At 48.4% G+C, this 24,035-nt stretch overlaps 2 protein-coding genes across 4 annotated transcripts; one reads left to right on the top strand and one right to left on the bottom strand.

Moving 5' to 3' along the window:
• The first annotated feature begins 455 nt into the window (after positions 1–455).
• On the top strand, positions 456–14,577 carry HAS3 (hyaluronan synthase 3). 3 transcript variants are annotated; one of them, XM_040410315.1, is made up of 4 exons: positions 456–538; positions 8,687–9,292; positions 11,771–11,872; positions 12,587–14,577. In XM_040410315.1, the coding sequence occupies exons 2-4, from the start codon at positions 8,687–8,689 to the stop codon at positions 13,514–13,516; spliced, it is 1,638 nt and encodes a 545-aa protein (XP_040266249.1). In that variant the 5' UTR covers positions 456–538; the 3' UTR covers positions 13,517–14,577. The 3 variants fall into 3 exon arrangements, with proteins under 3 accessions (XP_040266249.1, XP_040266248.1, XP_040266247.1); XM_040410314.1 differs by having other exon boundaries at positions 459–533; XM_040410313.1 differs by lacking the exon at positions 456–538 and adding an exon at positions 707–1,039.
• A 3,955-nt stretch (positions 14,578–18,532) lies between these two features.
• CHTF8 (chromosome transmission fidelity factor 8) lies at positions 18,533–24,030 on the bottom strand. Its single transcript, XM_040409963.1, has 3 exons — positions 23,916–24,030; positions 22,295–22,412; positions 18,533–19,791 (listed from the first exon to the last, which is right to left on the bottom strand). Exons 1-3 carry the CDS (start codon positions 23,936–23,938, stop codon positions 19,564–19,566), a joined length of 369 nt encoding a protein of 122 aa, XP_040265897.1. The 5' UTR covers positions 23,939–24,030; the 3' UTR covers positions 18,533–19,563.
• Between the last annotated feature and the right edge of the window lie 5 nt (positions 24,031–24,035).

The raw sequence follows: 24,035 nt of genomic DNA, 5'->3' as shown, positions 1-24,035 counted from the left end.
GAGAAGAGGTGTGCACAGGACTACAGCCCCTAGACCAGATGCATGATATGGAGAAGAGGTGTGCACAGGACTACAGCCCCTAGACCAGAAGCATCACATGAGGAGGAGGTGTGCACAGGACTACATTCCCTAGACCAGAAGCATCACATGTAGAAGAGGTGTGCACAGGACTACAGCCCCTAGACCAGAGGCATCACATTGAGAAGAGGTGTGCACAGGACTACATTCCTTAGACCAGAAGCATCACATGTAGAAGAGGTGTGCACAGGACTAGGGTCCCTAGACCAGGTAGATCACATGGAGAAGAGGTGTGCACAGGACTGCAGAGCCTAGACCAGACCACCACATGGAGAAGAGGTGTGCACAGGACTACAGCCCCTAGACCTGAAGCATCACATGTAGACTAGGTGTGCAAATCACTACAGCTCCTAGACCAGAGGCATCACATGGAGAAGAGGTGTGCACTACTACCACAGCAGCTCCTACACCCAGCAGAGCACATGGGCTGAGAAAAGGAGGTGCCTGATCATAAGGTGGGGTGAGTTACAAAAAGATAAGATGGAAAGGGGGGGGGGGGGGGGGGAGTTGTAAGGGAGGTCTCTGACTGTTCTGTAGGTGGTGGGCTGGAAGTGGGAGTGGGAGGCTGGAGGTTAAAGCAACCTGCTGATGAAAGGAAGGGGGAAGAAAAAAGCACAGGAGAGGAGAGGTGAGTGCAGAGGAGGATAGAAGAGTGCAGTATATAGGGCTGAGTGTACCACATAGATTGCAGTGAGTGCAGGGGAGGAAATGCAAAGAATTGAGTAGAATCCTATGAAAAGAGCACTGCAGTGTATGAAGTGCTGAGAGACTGCTGGAGCTGCAGTAGGGCAGAGGTGACATGAATGCATGAAGGTCCACTAGTGGTAAGAGAGGAGATCCAGGATGCATGAAGAGGAAAGCCATAGAACACCCTCACAGACTTTTATTGTCTTCTCCTGGAAGAAAGAAGACCCTGCAAGTAAGGAATAACAGGAATAATCCACATAGGGACAGATACAAGGTGAGCGTCTCAGTGCATGGGCTACAGTATTATGAATGGGCTCCCTGCTGAATGCACATGGGATCTACCGTAGCTGCCCGTCTGTATCCATTCACAGACATAGACCTTGCAGTGTGTTCCCTGCTGTTCTGCATTGTGCATTGTGCGCTGGACAGCAGCCACTAAGTACAGGGCTGGGACCATGCAGCTACAGTGTATGCGTAGAAAACCCCTTGCCCCATGTCCTCGTAGAGAAGCAATGCTCATTGCCCCCTCCCCCACTATGCATACTAGTTTCTAGTATCAAATACAATATATACCTCCGATATATAACCTAAAACCCGGCTGTTATAGAACTATAGGTTCCAGCATTTACTTATGGTAGACTTTAGGGGGACTTTAAATGGGACCCACATTGATATCGGGAACTGTAAATATAGTTTTGGAAAGTTGTACAGATTGTCAGTAGAGGGTCCATTATTACCATTGACGTAGAAGACCAGATCAAAACAGCTGGGCTTCATAGTAACATTTCAGGGTACATTATATTAAAGAGATAACCCATTCTGAGGTCTGTTCTACTCAACCGGGACCCAAAGGCAGCACAGTGTTTGTGGTGATGTTACAGATATGATATGATTATACAGATTATATATTTGCCTTTTATACCGCCATTCCCCTAGCGGTGTCTTTTGCCTATAGTTGCACCTTTGGTTAAAGGGAACCTTTCACTAGGAAAAAGCATTGTACGCTACAGGCAGCATGTTATAGAGCAGGAGGAGCTGAGCAGGTTGATATATCATTTAATGGGAGAAGATTCAGTATAACTTGCCTTTTATTCATTTATATTCCTGCTCATTTTGGGCTTTGAAGTCCAGGAGGCGGTCCTATCAGTGATTGACATCCTGCCCTCTATGACTGTGTATACAGAGATAGCTGTCAGTCACTGATAGGACCGCCTCCTGGACCTGAAAGCCCAAAATGAGCAGGAATATAAATGAATAAAATACACGTTTTACTGAATCTTCTCCCATAGAACTATATATCAATCTGCTCAGCTCCTCCTGCTCTATAACCTGCTGCCTTCAGCTCAAACACCATGTACAACATGATAGGTTCCCTTTAAGACAGTGTGAATTCCCAGTCTGTGTACCTTATGGTGACACTGGGGTTTTCTCCGTCACCTTCACTGCATAATTAGAGATTTTCTAGTATGATGCTCCTATCTGAGCTTTGCTACAAGGACAGAAGGTTGTAAGCTGTATCTGAGCTGGAAAAGCTGGGTGACAACCAGTATGGCCACAACCATAAGTACCCAGGTTTTCCAAGCTTCTGAATAGCACATATATGGAAGCATATATATCACTGTAACCCCAGAGGGAGCTTTAATGGCAGACCCACTGATTGTCACCCAGCTTTCCCTGAATTAGATTGAGGGTCCATTCAGACGTCCATAAGTGTTTTGCGGACCGCACATGGACGCCCTATGATAGAAATGCCTATTCTTGTCCATGATTGCGACAATAATAGGACAAGCTCTATCTTTTTTGCGGGGTCGCGGAACGGAACTACGGATCAGGACACCTCACAGTGTGCTGTCAGCATCATTTGCGGACCCATTGAAATGAAAGGGTCCGTCCGCACCCGTTCCCCAAAATTGCGGAACTGATGCGGAGCCATAAATACGGACGTGTGAATGGACCCTTAACCAACAAAGAACTAAAGCAGTCAATACACTTTATATTAAAGGGGTTTTCCAAGATATTTTAACTGATCGGTGGCGGTCTGACACCCGGGACTCCCGCAATTAACTGTTTGGGAAGGCACCGGTGCTCACAGTAGCGTCGCGGTCGTCTTTCTGCTTACCAAGTACAGTGCAGTACATTCTATAGCGGCTGTGCTTGGTATCGCGGTCAGCCCCATTCACTTCTATGGAGCTGAGCTGCGTCTAGGCCACGTGACCGATGTCCGTAACGCAGTGAGAAGGCTGCGTTGCCACTGCGAGCACCAGTGCCTTCCCAAACAGCTGATCGGGTGGGGGGAAGGGGGGGGCTGGGGTTCCGGGAGTCAGACCCCCACTGATCACATCAAGAGGATAGGTCATCGGTTAAAATATCTCGGAAAACACCTTTAGAGAAAAGAAGGTCTGTCTGTGTATTTCATCGTTTGCCATTATTTTGACAGATATGTAAATGTCAACGTATGGCGGGTGATGGCCATGGCACCTGCACTGCCATCATCATAAAACATTCCTTAAAAAAGGTTGTCCATGAATACGGTATATCAAGTTTATTGAACACATTTCTGACACTGACTAAAAGAAAAGCTGTCTGTGTTGCCCATAGCAACCAATCACAGCGCAGCTTTCATTTTTCAAGAGCATTATAAGAATATAAAGCTCCGCTGTGATTGGCTGCTATAGGCAACAAAGACAGATTTTCCTTTAGTCAGTTTCATCAATCTGCCTCTGTTCTCTTCAACAAACTTTAATTATATACTGATTGACAACGCACTTAAAATGGTTGCCTCACTTCAGTAAGTGGCATTTATCATGTAGAGAAAGTTAATACAAGGCACTTACTAATGTATTGTGATTGTCCATATTGCTTACTTTGCTGACTGGATTCATTTTTCAATCACATTATACACTGCTGGTTTCCATGGTTACAGACCACCCTGGTGGTCATGCTTGCTCAATATCGGAAAAAGCACCAGCCTATGTGCTCCCCCATGGTCTCGGCCACCAGAGAGGTTGACGCTATTTTCTATAGTGTGAAAGCACGGCCACCACTGATGGATTGCAGGGTGGTCTGTAACCATGGAAACGAGCAGCATGGAATCCAGCCAGCAAAGGAAGCAATAGGGACAATCACAATACATTAGTACGTGCCTTGTATTAACTTTCTCTAAATGATAAATGTCATTTGCTGAAGTGAGAGGACCCCTTTAAAGTTTATATTTCAGACAGTTTTATATATTATATATTACCCCTTATGTGCTCATATTTTACAATATTTTGTCAGGCACCCATACTAACCAGCATTGTAGTTGGTAAATTCAAAATATGTAAGCCCCCCAAACCTGCCCAGGACCACCCACTTACAGACTTGGCTTACAAAAGTCCATGTGGCCCGGAATGGCCCAAATTTGCCGCGTCTCTGAAAGTTACGGATAGTCCCTGCAAATTTGGGACTGTTGGCAACTGTGGGCACCGTGGCTACAAATGGACAAGGAACGCATATGTGTAAATGAAAATATAGTAAAAGTGCTTTTTTCAATAAACTTCTGGAGTAGCCCTTTAAATAGCGCCTCTCTATTTCTGGACTATAGGGGTGACCGTGTCCCTGTTTGTTGCACCCTGCAGAATCAAATCACAGATCACACAAAGATCACCACGAATTTTAGGCTTTGCAGCTCCTGATCCTCACTTTAGAAGTCCAATTTAAAGACAAGCTGGAGACTCCCTCAAATCTAACCTGTCATTAGGATCCCTCCGTGCCCCCCTCCCCGTCATACCAGGCTTTTGAAGTCTCTTTGTTCCTTAGGACGTTCCCTTACAGGTAGCCTTTTCATTTCCTCCTCTTCTTCATTACCTCCTCAAGGCCCGGTAATTAGTAAGACTATCAGACTATTCCACAAGACTCTTTTTTCTTTCTTCCATTAATGGGAAAGGATCTGACTGCTTAATGACCCCGATATGTATGACCTCCTCAGAAGTGGCTTCAGATCTGACTTCAAGACTCCTAAAGAACAAAACAGAGCCAAAGTAAGGCGGCTGTCACATTGCGTTTTTGCAGTACGCACCAGGGAGGCTTCGGGGGCACACGGCAAACGTGTCCATAGGCCTCCATTTACCACACAGAGGCTAAAACGGTACAACAGTATAGTGCAGTAGAAATAAAATAGAGGCATTCAGTAAAAAAAAACGGATATTCCGCGTAGTTCACTGGGTGACATATGCCCCTGTATGCCTATATAATGTTATTCATCAGAGGTGTACGGCAGGAAATGTCCCCAACAGATGACTATGATGAGCACTGCAAAGAGTCCGACCACACAAGACACTCAGACGTTAGGGAACTGCTCCTGTATGGGCCCCTTTAAAACATGTCGATTTTAGGGCCAACATTCGGTGCATGTTAGAAGGGTTCTCCTGGAGTTTAAGGGTCCATTTAAACGTCCGCAACGGAATTGCGGACCCATTCATTTCTATGGGGCAGCACGATGTGCTGCCCGGATCCGGAATTGCGGATCCGCACACTTCCGGGTCCGCAATTCCGATCCCGAAAAATATAGAACATGTCCTATTCTTGTTCGCAGTTGTGGAGTGCCAGCGATGTGCGGTCCGCAAAATGCGGAACGCCCATCGCCGATGTTCGTGTTTTGCGGATCCACACACACGGACGTGTGAATGGACCCTAAAGGGGTTATCCTGGAAATAATATTGATGACCAATTAAGTGCCAGCGATGTGCGGTCCGCAAAATGCGGAACGCCCATCGCCGATGTTCGTGTTTTGCGGATCCACACACACGGACGTGTGAATGGACCCTAAAGGGGTTATCCTGGAAATAATATTGATGACCAATCCTTAGGATAATTCATCAATATGAGATCGGCGGGGGTCCGACTCCCAGGAGCTGTTAGATAAGGTCCTTGAGTGCCGCGGCGTCTTTCTAGGACATGTGACATCACGTACATCAGTCGCATGGAGTGAATGCTGTGCTTGGTGAGCAGCTAGGAGCCCGCGGCACTCACCAGGGGTGCCGGGACTCGGACTCCCGCCAGTGTGATAATGAAGGCCTATCCTGTGAATAGGTCATCATTATCATTTCCTGGATAAGCCCTTTAATCTTAGGACATCAGTATCTGATTGCTGAGGGTCTGACTCTTGGTACCCCTGCCGATCAGCTGTTTGAAGAGGTGCTGCAGCCTCTTACTGGGTCCGTGATGTCCCGTTCATGGGTCACATGGCCTAGGCGTGTGCGCAGAACCTTCAAATTAGGCCTCATGCACACGACTGTACTTTTGGTCCGTACCCGATCAGCATTTTTTGTGGATTGCACATGGACCTATTTATTTCTATGGGTCTACAAAAAAACGTGGACAGCACGCGGAGGTCCGCATCCGTGTGACTGTTCCACAACTTATAGAACATGTTCAGTTCTTGTCCGTTCTGCACGCAAAAATAGTCACTTCTAGTATTAAATTGCGCAATGCACACAGCCAGTATGCGTATTTTGCGGATCCGTCGATTGCAGACCGCAAAACCGATACAGTTGTGTGCATGAGCCTCGGTACATAGCTTGATAAGCTGTGAGGAGTAGCGCAGCCCCTTCAAACAGCTGTGGCAGCGGGGGTGCTGGGTGTTGGACACCCACCAATCTCATATTGATGACCTATCCCGGGGATAGGTCATCAATATCGAACTGCTGGAAAACCCCCTTTAATTTCTTAATAAATTCCCTTCACAGGGGGGGAATTTGGTATTTGATTCGCCAGTCACTTCCAATAATTTCCCAGGCAGAAAACTGGCCTAGAAACTTTAAAGGGGTATTCCGGTAACTAAAAGTTATACCCCATTAACTGGATAGGGGATAACTAACTGATTGGTGGGGATCCGACCACTAGGCTTCCAACCAATCCCAAGAATAGGGGTTCGTGCCTCTGTCCTAATGGACGGACAGGTGAAGCTTGTGCTCTGCCGTTCCATTCCCACCCCATGAGACTGCTGGAGACAGGCAAGTACAGTTCTCGGCTATCTCATAGAGCGGGGGTCAGCAACCTCTGTCACTCCGGCTGTTGTGAAACTACAATCCCCAGCATGCTCCATTCACTTCTATGGGAGTTCTGAGAATAGCCAAGCAAGTGTACATCCTGGGAGTCGTAGTTTCACCACACCTGGGGTGCCGAAGGTTGCTGATCCCTGTCATTGAGAATGAATGGACCGGCAGGGTGCCTGCTTGGCCTGCTGCTCCATCATGGCGGGGTGAGGGGACACGCCCCCATTCTCAGCGGTCGGCCCCCCACCTGTCATTTAGGTATCCCCTATCCACTGGAATACCCCTATAATAAATTCTCACCATAGAGATCTGGCTCCCTTCATTAGGGCAGGGCTTTCTATATACTATTGAGTTCAATGTACAGCGGCATGCAGTCAGCTACCTATAGGCAGCCAGTGATGGCCAGAGGTCGAAGTGCAGCGTACTCAAGTTGTGTTTAATAGAGTTTCTGGGTGTAGTAGTGCAATAGACACTAACCTGAGACGGCTGACTCTCTGCAAGGGCAGGTGATGGTAGAAAATGTTCGTGACGCCAGTGCCAATTAAACGGTGGCACGCCGTTTGCTGATAGCAGGAATAACTGAGGAACCACGTGATGTTAAAACAAAACTCCAACTTTAGTAGTTTCCATATAGAGACATTAATGGAAGCACAGTTCCTTTGCATACAGTTGATTTTTCAATACGGTCGATGCAGGCAATACAGATTGAGCAAGGTGACTACAGAGTGTTAAACACACAGGACTTGCAGTACAGGAGCTTGCACTCTATCTCTGACTGATCCTGGAACATAGCAAATCTTCTCCAAGGCCCAATAACCTAGTTCTGGCTTATATCCTTGGTTTTCTCTTTATAAAGTACCTCCTCTGTTATCTTGAGTACCTCTTGCTTTTCTTGACTTTGCCTCTGTCTCTCTCTCTCTGCTTCCTCAGACTCTAGAAGCTTCTGAACAGTGGTCTTCCTGCTTCTGCATATATGTATATATTCAGGAGGGGAACCTTCTCCTTGGATTTGGAACCCGGTTACAGGGACTGCAATACCCTCTCCTGGTCCGCAGGCTTCAGGCCTGGACTTGTCTCGGACATAGTCTAAGCTCCAGCTTCAGACTACAGGCTGCAGCTTTAGACAGAAACTTAGACTAGACTCCCTCTCCCTTCCCTGACTGGGCCTTATATAAACTAGGGCTCTCTAGCTCCCTCTAGTGACTAGAAGCTGGAATGACACCCCTAGCAGGCCTGTACATGCAAGTGTCATAGTAACAGGGAAACACATAGCATTACATTACATGACAATTTATAAAGATGACATATACCAACTTCCCCATGATTAAGGAGGGACGACAGCACACCAAGTGACACTTTGGTAGTGACGGGCATTACAGTCCCCGTACACTACAGAAGGATGATGCTTGACCTTGTAGTTCTACTTGTGATTTAGTTTTGACTTGGTCTAGTGAGATAGCAATTGGTGTCTTCTGTAAACGGACTTTTCTAAAGTTAATTTGACCTAAATCGCCTGATAACCACCCATGATTAGAGGCATGACTGCGGGAGGACAGGTCTCTGCCTGACTGCTAATGTTAGGTTACATGGCGGCAGCAATTTTCCCGTGCGGCTCAGTCATCAGGGAATTTCCCATAAGTTTCTATAAAAATGATTAGCTGAGCCGTGTGCTCTACTTTAGGACATAGGGGGCACCATAAGCAATAAATAAGGGTTTTGGTGTGTGTGTGAACTGTGCACAGTCAGAAGTAAAATGAATATATAATTAAGGCGATTACCACATGAAAAGGTGCACTTTGGCAGACGCTGCAGGAAGACCGGAGGAGTGGCGTGTGTTGACTTGGTATAGGTTACATTTCTGACTCTGCTTTATTTTTGTGGCACAGATGCCTGGACGGCTGAAGACGGCCCTGAGAATCCTAGGCACAAGCCTATTTGCCGTGCTGGTGCTGGGGGGCATACTTGCGGCATATGTGACCGGTTACCAGTTCATTCACACTGACCGCCATCACCTGTCCTTTGGGCTGTATGGAGCTATCTTGGGACTTCACCTCCTCACTCAGAGCCTTTTCGCTTATCTGGAGCACAAACAAATGCGAAAAGGCGGCAAGGGTCTACCGGGATCCTCCAGGGTGGCCCTGTGCATTGCGGCCTACCAAGAAGACCCAGAGTACCTGAGGAAATGTCTGCAGTCGGCACGAAGGATCTCCTACCCGCACCTCCGAGTCATCATGGTGATTGACGGGAATTCAGAGGAGGATAGGTACATGATGGACATTTTTCGAGAGGTGATGGGATCAGAGGGCACTTGCTGCTATGTCTGGGACAACAATTACCATGATTCGCAAGAAGGCGGGCAGGAGGGCGAGCGGGGAGTGCAGGAGCTGGTGCAGAAGTTCCCGTACGTCTGTATCATGCAGAAATGGGGAGGAAAGCGAGAAGTCATGTACACTGCGTTCCGGGCTCTTGGGGATAGTGTGGACTATGTGCAGGTAAGAAAATTTGATTTTTTTTTTATTGCATTCATAAAGTGCAAAATCTTTCTAAAATTTACATTTATGTTTTTTCTCTCCATTCACTGCTATGGGAGTTCCGAAACACTTGGCTATATCCGGAACTCCCATAGCGGTGAATGGAGAGCGCACCGCACATGCGCGTCTGCTCTCTGTTCACCTCGTAGTTCCTGCTCTGGAGATATGAAAGGGTCGGCACCTATTTGACATTGATGGCATATCCTAGCAATATGCCGTCGATATCCCAATTGGGCCACCCCTTGCGCCATGTGGATTTTTGGTGGCGATATTTCACTGCCTTTTCAGGTTACACGCCGTACAGGTACAATATGGCGCATGATCCTGGGCTTTAAAGGGGTTCTCCAGGCTTTTAATATTAAAGACCTATCCTCAGGATCGGCGAGGGTCCAATCAGCTGTATGAAGAGATGGTGCACGCAGTGCGCATGTGCCGTTTCTCTTTCTGCTCGCTGCTGCTTTGCCATAGACAGCAGCGGTGAGCAGGAAGAGAGACGGGAGACGGCACAGGCACTCTGCGCGCGCCGTCTCCTCATACAGCTGACCCCCGCTGATCTGATATTGATGACCTATCCTGAGGAGAGGTCATCAATATTAAAAGCCTGGAGAACCCCTTTAAATCTGTGCTGGATCAACTTGGATCCCAGCCCTTGAGTCTTCAGTCACTGCGTATTGTGGCCCTGAGGTCATTTCCCGAAAGCTCGCAGTTATCAGTCCTGTCAGACAAAATAAAGATATACTGACCATGAGCCAAAGACTGCGCTCTCGACTGCTTTCTGCCCTTCACTGACAGATTACAAAGGGCCTGATGTCTCCTGCCTCGGGGCTCATGCACACGACTGTATGTATTTTGCGGTCCGCATAAAATACGGATGACATCCATGTGCATTCCGTATTTTGCGGAACGGAACAGCTGGCCCTTCATAGAACAGTACTATCCTTGTCCGTAATGCGGACAATAATAGGACATGTTCTATTTTTTTGCGGAAATACGGAAACAGAATGCACACGGAGTAACTTCCGTTTTTTTTGCGGACCCATTTAAGTGAGTGGTTCCGCATACGGTCCCCCAAAAAAACGGAACAGACACGGAAAGAAAATATGTTTGTGTGCATGAGCCCTTAGACCAACATATTTCTGTCTCAGACGGTTATATTAAAGGGGTCCTCTCACTTCAGCAAATTACATTTATCATGTAGGGAAAGTTACTACAAGGCATTTACTAATGTATTGTGATTCTCCATATTGCTTCCTCTGCTGGCTGGATTCCTTTTTCCATCACATTATACACTGCTCGTCAACCACCCTGCAATCCAGCAGCAGTGGTCGCGCTTGCACACTATATGAACAGGCACAGGCTTCTCTACTGCCTGGGACTTTGAAAGCGCACATAGGCACGCATGCGCAGCAGCTCTTGTCCCGGCTACCCCGTATCTGTGCTGCACCAGTCGAAGTAACCCCTGGATATGAGCCGTGTATAATGTGAAGGAAAAATGAATGAAGCCAGCACAGGAGGCAATATGGAGAATCACAATACATTAGTAAGTGCCTTGTAGTAACTTTCCCTACATGATAATGCCATTGGCTGAAGTGAGAGGACCCCTTTAATGCCTGCACTACCACTCTGTATTTGCTGGAGTTGCAGGTACCACACCCTGGTTACTGCTAATTACCAGGCTTCACCAAGACGGCAGCTATGTTTCAAATGGCAGGTCCAGGTGTGGCCTGGCAATTAGTGGTAACCGCAGTGCGGTACCCACGGCTCAGTTACATGTGTAGTCGCCCCGAATGTGACTATTTCACGGCCAATTACAGCTTGGCAAAACCACACGTGGTTCCCTGCAGATTGCTGTGGTCTTGCACATAAAATCATGTGCTTAAAGGCTCGTTCACACAACCGTACAAGGATAGTACTGTTCTATTAAGGGCCAGCTGTTCCGTTCCGCAAAAAACGGAATGCACACCGACGTCATCCGTATTTTATGCGGATCTGTTTTTTGCAGACCGCAAAATACTGAAAAAGCCATACGGTCGTGTGCAAGAGGCCTTAGACTATTGTCCGCTGAACCCACTGTCGGCCCGGCTGACAGTCTTGGGTGCGGAGCTTCTGACACTCCCAAGGATTGGAAATGTCGAATTTCAACCCCCGATCCTTTTGTTCTCCCAGAGATAAGCCGCCACTAATGGTGTCCGGCAGTCACTTTGTCCTCTCTCCCTGTTGAAATCATATACAGACTCTGCAGACTCTACAGCAGGGATGTCAAACTCCTGGCCCTCCAGCTGTTGCAAAACTACAACTCCCAGCATGCCCAGATAGCTGTAGGCTGTCTGAGCATGATGGAAGTTGTAGTTTTGCCACAGCTTGAGGGCCAGGAGTTTGACATATGTGCTCTACAGGATCCTTTGGTGACATGAAATCCCTGTTCTCTTCTGGTTGTAGGTTTGTGATTCTGACACGGTGCTTGACCCGGCGTGCACTGCCGAGATGCTGCGGATATTGGAAGAAGACCCTAAAGTGGGTGGAGTTGGAGGAGACGTGCAGGTGAGATGACGTCGTCTGCTTATATAAGGATTTGTTATAGGGCAGGGATCAGCAACCTTCGGCACTCCAGCCGTGATGAAACTACAACTCCCAGCATGCACACTTGCTTGGTTGTTGTCAAAACTCGCATAGAAGTGAATGGAGCATGATGGGAGTTGTAGTTGCACACAGCTGGAGTGTCGGAGGTTGTTGACCCCTGTTATAGGGATTGTAGATCATCTTTAAAAATGTAGTACTGGTAGCGCACACATTTTACGCTTTCATTTCATTGGTGCCCACCTTAAAGGGCTTGTCCACATTTTTTCTTTAATCTCCGTCTGTTAAGAAATACATTCTTACCTGCTCCCCTCTAACTCCATGGCTCCCTGGATCTCTTCACTGGTCTTCTAATCCCTCTCTGTCAACTTCCACACGGATAGGTTCACATGTGCCACTGCAGCCAATGACTAGCCGCATATCACTGTTGGTTTACGTGCCGCTTGGGAGCATGTCACCGCTGAGGCCAGGCATTGGCTGCAGCAGCACATATGACCCCCATCCGTGCCAAAGTGTAAAGACGAGGAACGGAAGACCATTGAAGAGAGCCCAGGGGGCCACAGAGTTGGAACAGAGCAGGTAAGTATAGATTTCCCAACAGGTACAGATGGAGGATTTTTTTTAAAAACTTGGACAACCCCTTAATCTCAACTGCTCCAAACGTCTTTCTCCCTACAGATCCTGAACAAGTACGACTCCTGGATCTCCTTCTTGAGCAGCGTGCGATATTGGATGGCATTTAACGTAGAACGGGCTTGCCAATCCTACTTTGGGTGCGTGCAGTGCATCAGTGGTCCTCTGGGCATATATCGGAACAGCCTGCTGCAGTACTTTTTGGAGGACTGGTACCATCAGACCTTCCTAGGTCAGAAGTGCAGCTTCGGAGATGACCGTCATCTCACCAATCGAGTGCTGAGCATGGGCTATAGGACTAAGTACACAGCGCGCTCCAAGTGCCTGACTGAGACCCCCACCAAGTATTTGCGCTGGTTGAATCAGCAGACTCGGTGGAGTAAATCCTATTTTCGGGAATGGTTATACAACGCGCTGTGGTTCCACAAGCATCACCTCTGGATGACCTACGAGTCTGTGGTCACCGGCTTTTTCCCTTTCTTTCTGGTGGCTACAGTAGTGCAGCTCTTTTACCGTGGCCGTATCTGGAACATAATGCTTTTTCTTTTGACCGTCCAGCTAGTGGGCATCGTGAAGGCCACCTACGCCTGCTTCTTGCGTGGCAATGTCGAAATGATCTTTATGTCTCTGTATTCTCTCCTCTACATGACCAGCCTGCTACCTTCTAAAATGTTCGCCTTGCTCACGATCAACAAGTCTGGATGGGGGACCTCCGGCAGGAAGAAGCTGGTGGTGAACTTCATCGGTATGGTGCCAGTGTCAGTCTGGTTCTGTATCCTCCTGGGTGGGCTGGCGTATACATCGTACTGCCAAAGTCAAGATCCCTTCACCGAGACGGAACTCTTATTCCTGGTGACTGGAGCCACCCTTTACGGGTGTTACTGGCTGGCGCTGCTCATCTTGTACCTGGTAATAGTAGCCAGGCGCTGTGGGAAGAAGCAGGAGCTGTATAGCCTGGCATCATCGGAAGTGTGAATGATGGGAACTGTCTCGGCATATGGCGGAGGCAACCGAGTATAAGACATTCTTCCAAAAGAAGACGGTAAGGCATGGTCTTATGAGGTCACAGGAGGCAGTTCTCACCAGCAATGACTTAGAGACCTTACTATGCAAACAAATACCTCAGGCAAATACTAAAGAAATAGAGCCGTCTGCCAAAGCGATAAAAGCCATAGCTGGCACAGCCTTAAGATGCCCATAAATGTCCTAATGGTAATGGTGCCAGAAACCTGGATAACTGTGAGCCCCACCGCCGGCGGAAGAGGCTTCTGAAGTGAAGATCTCCATAATGGACACTATATTCATAGTACAACAGGACGTGACATCCTACAATGGCCGCTGAGATATCTCCAGCCACGATTACTCCCAGCATGGATGAGACTTGACTCAAGGCTACATTTTTGAGAAATGTAGACGCAAAGCCAGACGCGATCGAGGCTGCAATCCTCTATTCCTTAATATATAGGGCTTAGTGCAATAAGATACGTGTACAATACCTTCTGGATACTATCTATCATTTAGGGCTGTGCTCTTAGTTCTATCTGCTTCTGGGTGACAGCCCATATGGCCGCCATTACAGCTTCCACACAGGATGTTGACCGTCCTGGATAGATGTAACTTAGGCTGTCTGCGGACACGCGTGCATCCTATCCACCGAGCGCTAGAAGGTTTTCCCATCTGATGAATTAACATGTGAAATAACATTTACAAGAGGTTGAGAAACAGAGTTCGTCCATCCTGCAGGGTGAGATGGAGATGGAGGTGCACACAGTCATAATGGGAGGGAAAGCAAGGTATAGCAGGATTCCATAAACATACATTATATGATCCCTATATAAATCTACTATACAATCACACATGAGGTGCTTCGCAAACACTGTAGTTTTCGTTTTTTTTAGACGCACCTGACCATAAGACTCACTTAAGTTTTAGAGGAGGAAAATGAGAATTTATTTTTTCCCAATCTTTATTAAACCTCAGATCATGTCTCTAATCTGTATCAGACCCCCCCCCACCCCTCCTCAGTCTTCATCAAACCTCAGATCAGATCTCTAATCTGTATCAGACCCCCCCCCCACACCCCTCCTCAGTCTTCATCAAACCTCAGATCAGATCTCTAATCTGTATCAGACCCCCCCCCCCCCCCCCCCCTCCTTAGTCTTCATCAGACCTTAGATCAGAAATGAAATAAATGAACTTACCTCTCCTGTTCCGGGTGGTGTGCTTTTCCTGTACTCACCACTCCCTGGTCTTCTGCCGGCCCCGCGACCAGATATCGCACAGCGTGAGGTCATAGTTCACGTCTACGTGCACTTCATCATGACACTATATGCAGCGCACGGAAGAAGACCAGGGAATGGTGAGTGCAGCCACACTCACTGCTCCTCCTGCATACTAATGAGCACTTCCATAATGTGAGCACTCATTAGTATTCGCTTTATAAGACGCACTTCTATTTTTCCTCCACAATTGAGGGTGGGGGGGGGTTGGAGTGCATCTTATAATGTGAAAAATACTACTGTGCCCATCCACCACAACAGTGACCTCCATACAGATCGGAACCTAACGCTACACCCATCACTATGGCGTACATAGACATATAATTAAATTCAAGGAGAGTGGAACCCACATACACCCTGCGACTGCTACAATCTTTCTGAGTGAGCAGGCCATGACCTGTTGTATCACTCTGTGCCAGCAACCCTTCTAGGAGCAGGCAGCTATACACGGCACGCTAATTAAAAACAGGCTGCAGAAAGGATGGGTCAGCAATAGCAACCAATATGGAGGCCGCCACACCTCAAGATACATGCTGCAAGAACAGAATTAGTCAGTCCATCCTGCCGGGTAAGATGAATACGCAGGGGCACAGAGTCATAATTAGGTGGCACAGCAGGCATTCTATAAATGTACAGTATATGATTTATATATAAACTAAAACCCCATGTAATAAAGAGGTGACAAAGGTGTATTCGGGTTGTCCATGTACGGCACAGTATCTTCTATCTGTATTGAGGTCACCTTGCTGTGGTGGATGGGCACATATATTTTTTTTTAGCTAAGCGCCTCATGTCTGATTGTATATTAGATGGGGTATTAGTTGTATACTGTACGTTATAGAATGCTGCTACACCTCGTTTTCCCTGTTCACCTGCCACATTCAATTTCATCAGTACCTTCCCCTTCCAGACAGTGCCGGTATCTTCAGAGTCTTACAACAACCCTGGACTCCCCCACATTCCTCAGCATCTCCAGCAGTAGACCACCACAGCTAGGGTTACATGCCGACCGCGGCATTGAGACTTCGCGAGTAATGAATGTGGTCAATGGACGTTGCAAATCCAAAATCATACACAACCTTTGTTGGTCCTGTGACCAAGGTTGCCGTCCAGCCCTAGCCTTAACCAGCCAGTGTATGAAGCCAACTGATTAGTACCCCCCCAAAAAATTCAGGTTAGGTAAAGAAGGTCTGGTATCTTCATAGATATTAGAGGGTCAGAAGCCTGCTGACATATATGTACTGTACTGTAATTCTGTGGCCGCCTTACGTGGATAGGATCAGCACGTGCAGCCAACGACAACATCACATGGCCCTTTAAGGCCACCTGCACACGTAGCGGATTACAGCGCCAGCAAAGTGTACGGGATGACACTAATCTCATATACACTTGGCTGATATTTTTTGTCCATGTGGAAATTGACAATAGACATTCGTGCGGATCTTATGTGCGTTCACCCGCATCCATTTGCAGGTGGCCTAAGGCTAGGTCTACACGACGACATGTGTCGCGCGACAATTTCTATAATGATAGTCTATGGTGTCGCACTGCGACACGCTGTGACTGCGATGCAACAGTCGCAGAAAAATCCATTTCGAATGGATCTTTCTGCGACTGTCGCGTCGCAGTGCGACACCATAGACTATCATTAAAAAAACTGTCCCGCGACAAATGTCGTCGTGTAGACCTGGCCTAAGACTGTGATGCTGAGGATATGCAACAACCCCTATAAGAGCAGGCAGCCTGCGCAGCCGCTCAGGGATTTGTCTCGTGTCCCATTCTCCAGTACACTGCGTTTTCTGCGCCTTGTCCCCTTATACTATGCATCGTGTTGTCCAGATGTCACCGCTCTTCTTCCTGTAGATGAAACCACCAGCCTCCGCTCCAGCTCTCAGGGTTAGGCTAATAGAGGCAGGGCTGGAGTTCATCTATTACATATGCCATAGTGCAGGGATGGCCAACCTGAGGCTCTCCAGCTGTTGCAAAACTACAACTCCCAGCATGCCTACAGCAGAGCATGGTGGGAGTTGTAGTTGGCCATCCCTGCCATAGTGTGTGGTCTGCAGCCTGCACCAATTGTCTACAGAACCCGCAAAGCCTGCACCAGGAAAATGATTGTCCACCGATCTAACAGATCGCGGGTGGTCCAACCATAATCCGAGAACGAGGGGTCTACGAATGCCTTCTCTGAATGAAGTAGGGCATGTCTGTCCACCACTACATTTCTATGGGGCTGACAGAGAGCGGTAAGCATCAGCCCCACAGAAGTAGCACATCGCTGCCCCCCGTTTGGGGGATTTGGAGACCCCTCGTTCTCAGGAGGTTATTTATCACCTGTCCTGTGGATAACCCCTTTAATAGCATTAATTCTTCAATTTAAAGGGACTGTCCCAGAATAGATATTTAGGTATCCAGAAAAGGGGTCCTGACGGCGGTCCTGTTACTCAGTTCAAGGTCTATGGTGCTGATGGGAACAGCCGAGCATCCTCAGCCCCAGAGCAGAAATGCGCATGCTCGACCGATCCCCCATTCAAACTCCTCACTGCACAACCACCACGGTTGTGCAGTGAGGAGAAATGGGGGCCTGGTAATCAGCTGGGGTTCGAGCAATGAGACATTTATTAATTGTCCTGTGGAGAGATGATGTGAGACAGCCCCCTTTAAGGGGCCATTATGCAACTCTCCCATTGACGTGGCCCCTAGATGGGGGTTCCCTCTATTGGCCTTAACAAAGTCGCCAAATGTGACTTTAGATACTGGAGAGACCAATGGCTGCCCTGTATTAACGTGTGCTGCAGATAATACAAGCACTACCATATATACGTTTTATAGATCCACACAGTATGAGGCGGCTTGGTTAGTGATCGGCCATGTTCGCAGGATCCGTTTTTTATCTGCTGCATACACCGCCCAGAGAGAACTGTCAGCAGTCCTAAAGCAAATACTATGCACATGGCAGGGTCCGGCGCGGTCTCCGCATGCAGCGTGAAATACGACAAGTTCCAGGTCAACGTCAGCTTGTTTTACCTTTGTACAGTTTTGAAATCTTTTATGTTATTTTTTATTTTATTTATTTTGTGATCTGCATTTTCGTAAAATAAAGCAAAGTGATTGGGATGACGTTCTTCTCCGCAGATGATAATGTGACGTGATTTAGGAACGCCGGGGTCTGGAGACGAGCACAACGACTGACCATTTATAGTGAAGTGTACGTTACTTGACCTATGGGGGAATCTGCGTTTTACAGACCCCAGGCGTATCCCCTCCAGTGTCGCGCAGTGGACGCCACCATCCCTCACATCTGCACATACAGCGGTATCTGGACGGCCTCGTGCTCAGAGCCATTGATTAACCATTACATGTGCTTATTGGATTCCACTTCTGCTTCTGTTTGCAAGATTAGATTTTCTTAATTCATTTGGTTCACTGACAAGAACACAAGTCATTGAGCCCCCCCAGCCAAGACACTTATAGCATATCGATAGGATAACAGGGAGGGGGGCATATAGAATTCAGTGAAGGGTCCCCTTGATTAGAATTGAAACGCATGCAGAAGGAGAAGTGTGAAGTCCAGCTGGGGTGGGTTCTGGCGGACCCGGCGGCCCCCTGTTCTACACTCTGCCGTACAGTAAACGTATAGAACCGGAACACAGTGATCCACTGGAATTCTTTATAACAAGAATACATCCATAGACAGAAAAGTGCAGAGAAAACGGTTTTACAGGAATATTCAGTGCACGGGCGATGTACCATTTCTTAGGTGCTCAGTAGATCCTGGTGGATCTCAGATCTCATGGGTGGCTGTAGGAAATCCACATTGCCTTGTCCTCCCATTGAAAGTTCTTAAAGGGAAGCTCCATCGGATGTGGAAGTCCTAATAAAATACACCTACAAAATGGCCTTGCACTTGCCAGACTCCCTGCCGCGGCTGCTATGAATGAGGTCTCGCCGCTCCTGGTCCCTAAGGGGGAATTTGCAGGCGGTAGATTTTCTGCAAAATTCCGGCCACTGCACCTGAACGGGGCTTGCAGAAGACGTTGTGCCTCCTGCTGAACCAACCCCATTGAGATGAATGGAACGGATGTTCGTTCTGCAACAAATCTGCCATCTGTGAATTCACCCTGAGGAGTCAGGGCACCGTCATGGGCACTTCTGGACCTCCAGCAAAGGAGCTGTGCCAAGTTTTAAACTTCTACTATCTACACACAATTTGCGAATGATGGCTGGGACCCCCCCACCGATCACAAGGGGGAGGTCCTGTGTCCTCCCGGAAGAAAGGAGCAGTGGTGGAGCACGTGTGCTGTCGCTCCATTCATCTCTAGGGGACCGCTGGCAGCACACATATTCGACCGCTGCTCCATTCATATAGGAAGACAAAGGAATCTAATTCTCAACATTGAAGGGGTCCCAGTGGTCAGAATACATGGACAGGGGGGATATGTTAAAAACTTGGCATAATGCCTTTAAGTAAAAGAAAAATCAACCCCTTCTGATAAGACTCTAAGCTAATGGACATCTGCCCTGATGAGATCCCTTTAAATATGGCGCCAGTGCTAGTGTCCTAGATCAGAGCTAGCAGGGGCACGATACATGACGTAGGGTCTTGCCTTCTTTAGGGGGATCAGAATATAACAGAAGAAATACATTCAGTTATGGTCCCACCAAAGGAAAGGTTGTTCCAGATCAAGTGCTGCTCCGTGAAAGTCCAAACCCGCCACCGCCACAAGAACCGTCTCCTGCCCCTCACACCTTCTTGGGCACATTGGTGATGATGGGTTTTGGCCGGGTTTTAAAAATTATTTTCCTCTTAATCAGCGCAGTCACATTATACTTTGTCTCCGTCACATCTCCGGTGTCCATTGCGTCGCCCAAGGAGGGACTGCTACTCTTCATGAGGACGGCAAACGGCTTCTCCAGACGTGCCACTTTTCCGTACAAGATGTGATGTCCAACGATAAGAACAGGAACCCCCTGAATGAAAACACAAACAGCAATCAGGTATAGATCCCTTAAAGGGTTAACCCCCCATTGTCTGATAAGTGCTGGGACCTGAACCTACACCAAGAACGGAGCAGGGGGGGGGGGGGGGGAAGGTGCTGGTCGGGTCCGGCCACCACCAGGTCCTCTCCCCATAGAAGTGAATGGGAGCACACCGCACTTGCGCAGCCACCGCTTCCCATTCACTTCCATGGGGCTGACGGAAATAGCTGAGCCAGTGCCCGGCTATTCTCGGCGGCCCCATAGAAATGAATGGAGGGCGGCTGCGCATGCACAGTGCACCCTCCACAACTTCCAGGGATCCGTTCTCAATGTAGGGACCCGCACCTATCAGACAATATCCAAGCAATATGCCCCCATTGTCTGACATGGGAAAACCCCCCCCATAGGAATTATCCTATGAGTAATGTAAGAATCAGATCTCATATCATTGCTGCAATTCCCCTAGCTAGATTTATTTCCAGCTTGCAGCTCAGGGGTTGTGTCCTTTCTGCTGCAGCTGGAGACGGTTGAAGGATGGAACTGAGCATGTGCAGCCACCTGAGTGAGCTGCACGGAGAATTTAGAAAAAGGGCGCTATACAGATGGATTTCATTGAATAGCTCACTGGCTATACTAAATGTTAATTACAGGCAAGTACAAAAGTATTCCGATCAAAGTGCAGGTTTAAAAAACAAAATCTTTTTCCGTGGGACAACCCCCGTAACCTCTGTGCACCCCATCCTAGGGTCATGTGACGTGGGACATCATAGCACTGTAGATCCATAGTTCCAAAGCTTCCAGTCATGTGCTATGTATGTGTGACACCTTGTGGCCGAACCTGGTATTACAGGCTGCAGAGTTTTTCAAACCTTGCCACGTACAGTGCATTTTTTGCACATGGTTTGGCAGAGTATTCATTATTTTCCACGCTCACAGTGAAAAAATAAAAATAAAAATCAATCACTACAAGGAAAAGTAAACGATGGTACGAGACAACTTCATAAGATGCCAGATATTTGTATCTATGGACAGGCAAACTTCACTTGGAGGAATCCGGACAAATCTTATGTTATTCAAAGTAATTCTCGTTTATTAATAAATAAATTATTCTAAAAACTATACTTCTGCCCATAGACTTGTATTATGACGGAATGCAAAACGGAAGCCTTTAAAAAGCATTCCGTTTGCTTCCCCCCCATGTGAAAGCGCCGAAGTGCTTTATTCTTCACTCTTCTGTACTAACTTTGCCACTAGATGGCGCTGTAATCAAGCAGCATAAGACCACCTGCCTGCACACGAGGCGGATTCTTGTGCGGAAAAACCGCAGCGTATTACAGTACCAGCAAAGTGTATGAGATTAAGGTACTTTCACATTAGCGTTTTTCTTTTCCGGTATTGAGTTCCGTCACAGGAGCCCAATGCTGGAAAAACTGATCAGTTTTACCCTAATGCATTCTGAATGGAGAGCGATACGTTCAGGATGCATCGGTTCAGTCCCTCTTACGTTTTTTGGCCTGAACACAATCCTGAACACTTGCCGGAATGCCGGATCCGGCAGTAATTTCCATTGAAATGTATTAATGCCAGATCCGGGACTAAGTGTTCCGGAGAACCGGATCCGGTTTCCCGATCTGCGCATTCGCAGACCTTTAAAAATTATTTTAAAAAAAAATACTGGATCCGTTTTTCTGGATGACAACCGGAAAGACGGATCTGGTATTGCAATGCATTTGCCAGACGGATCCGCATCCGGATCAGTCTCACAAATGCATTCCCTTTGTGTCCGGATTGCAGTAATATGACAGTAACCTCCTATTAGGGCTGACCATCGGAAACACGTTCCGTGTGTCGCCCGCATCCACCAGGCCGACCGCGGTTCTCCTGTACCGACTGTATCTTAGTAATTTATCGCACTGCGCTCGCATGATGATGTCAGTTCAAATCGATCAGACAGGAACTGACGGCACATACAGTCAGTTCGGGGAGCCATGGTCGGCTCCAGAGATGCGTCTGTCACACGGACCACGTTTCCTGGGCTGACAGCCGTTGCGTAAATCAGGCCTTAATCAAATTTCTTTCTTAAAGGGGTTGTCCATCTAAGAAGATGTCCCACAAAGCAGCAATTGTGAGACTATTTCATTCTCCTGCCGCTGTTCAGATCCTCCATGCCGTATACCCGGACGCTGCTGTGCGGTCACATGGAGTATATGTCGTCGCTGCCTGCAGCCCAAAAAAAATGGCGGATCGGAGCAGCAGGGAAATGAATGGCCGAGGATATGTTATTACATCACAAATGCTGCAACCTCTGAAGAGGACCTCTAGCTCTGCCAGAGTTACACCATTGGGATCACACCGGCGGCGTCTTATATCAGATCGGAGCTGGCACGTCCCTTTAATCCAGACTCTTATCTCCGCTCAGTCTCCCTTTTCTGGTCAGTTCCGGATTATCAGGTGCCGGATGAGTGGGGTTTCCCAGCATGGCTCACACGCTCACCTCCTTGGTGTAGTGCAGATCGCCCATCATTTTCCCGGTTAGTCCATCCTCTTTCCGGGCTTCTATTTCTCCCTGCAGCTCCATAAGTAACCACTCGGCCGGCTGCCCCGGGGCGTCCCTGGAATTACACAGAGGAAGTGAAGGAACGGCACTGCAACCTGGACCAGACTGAGGCTTCCATTCACTTACAGCAAGCAGAGGTCTCTAGCCATTGTTGGTTTACTATGCAGCTACCCTACCAGACTGGAAGCGTCACTGAGACCAGTGACGTCAGACCGACGGGGCTTGTAGTGCCACAGAATGAGACCGACAGGACGCGACGGGGCTTGTAGTGCCACAGAATGAGACCCACAGGACACGATGGGGCTTGTAGTGCCACAGAATGAGACCCACAGGACGCGACGGGGCTTGTAGTGCCACAGAATGAGACCCACAGGACGCAACGGGGCTTGTAGTGCCACAGAATGAGACCGACAGGACACGACGGGGCTTGTAGTGCCACAGAATGAGACCGACAGGACACGATGGGACTTGTAGTGCCACAGAATGAGACCCACAGGACACGATGGGACTTGTAGTGCCACAGAATGAGACCCACAGGACGCGACGGGGCTTGTAGTGCCACAGAATGAGACCCACAGGACGCGACGGGACTTGTAGTGCCACAGAATGAGACCGACAGGACACGACGGGGCTTGTAGTGCCACAGAATGAGACCCACAGGACACGATGGGACTTGTAGTGCCACAGAATGAGACCCACAGGACACGATGGGACTTGTAGTGCCACAGAATGAGACCCACAGGACGCAACGGGCTTGTAGTGCCACAGAATGAGAGCCACAGGACACGATGGGACTTGTAGTGCCACAGAATGAGACTGACAGGACACGATGGGGCTTGTAGTGCCACAGAATGAGACCGACAGGACACGATGGGGCTTGTAGTGCTACAGAATGAGACCCACAGGACGCGATGGGACTTGTAGTGCCACAGAATGAGACCGACAGGACGCGATGGGGCTTGTAGTGCCACAGAATGAGACCCACAGGACACGAAGGGGCTTGTAGTGCCACAGAATGAGACCGACAGGACACGATGGGGCTTGTAGTGCCACAGAATGAGACCGACAGGACACGATGGGGCTTGTAGTGCCACAGAATGAGACCGACAGGACACGATGGGGCTTGTAGTGCCACAGAATGAGACCGACAGGACGCGATGGGACTTGTAGTGCCACAGAATGAGACCCACAGGACACGAAGGGGCTTGTAGTGCCACAGAATGAGACCCACAGGACACGATGGGACTTGTAGTGCCACAGAATGAGACCGACAGGACACGAAGGGGCTTGTAGTGCCACAGAATGAGACTGACAGGACACGATGGGACTTGTGGTGCCACAGAATGAGACCCACAGGACACGAAGGGGCTTGTAGTCCCCCTACACTCACAGACTGGCCAGGAATGCATTTTATCCACATACAGAATAACAGACTGAAAGCATCTGCTGGGACTTGTAGTTCTACATCAGTCTCAGGAGGACGAGACCCGCGGACTGATTGGTCAGGGCGGACGGATACACTGGGAGTAGTAGTTCTGCAGGGACAAGGGCCACAGACCTGGACACGACGATCTGAACCATCCTCCTCGGTGACCACCGGCCGCTCCACCGGGAACTGAACTTGGCGCTGCAGCGACGAGGGCGGGGCTTGTGGTATGACGCGTTTCCGTTTCCCGTG

Source organism: Bufo bufo, chromosome 10 (assembly GCF_905171765.1).
Source record: "Bufo bufo chromosome 10, aBufBuf1.1, whole genome shotgun sequence".
Classification (NCBI taxonomy): Eukaryota; Metazoa; Chordata; class Amphibia; order Anura; family Bufonidae; genus Bufo; species Bufo bufo.
This window is presented reverse-complemented; position numbering and strand designations above follow the sequence as displayed.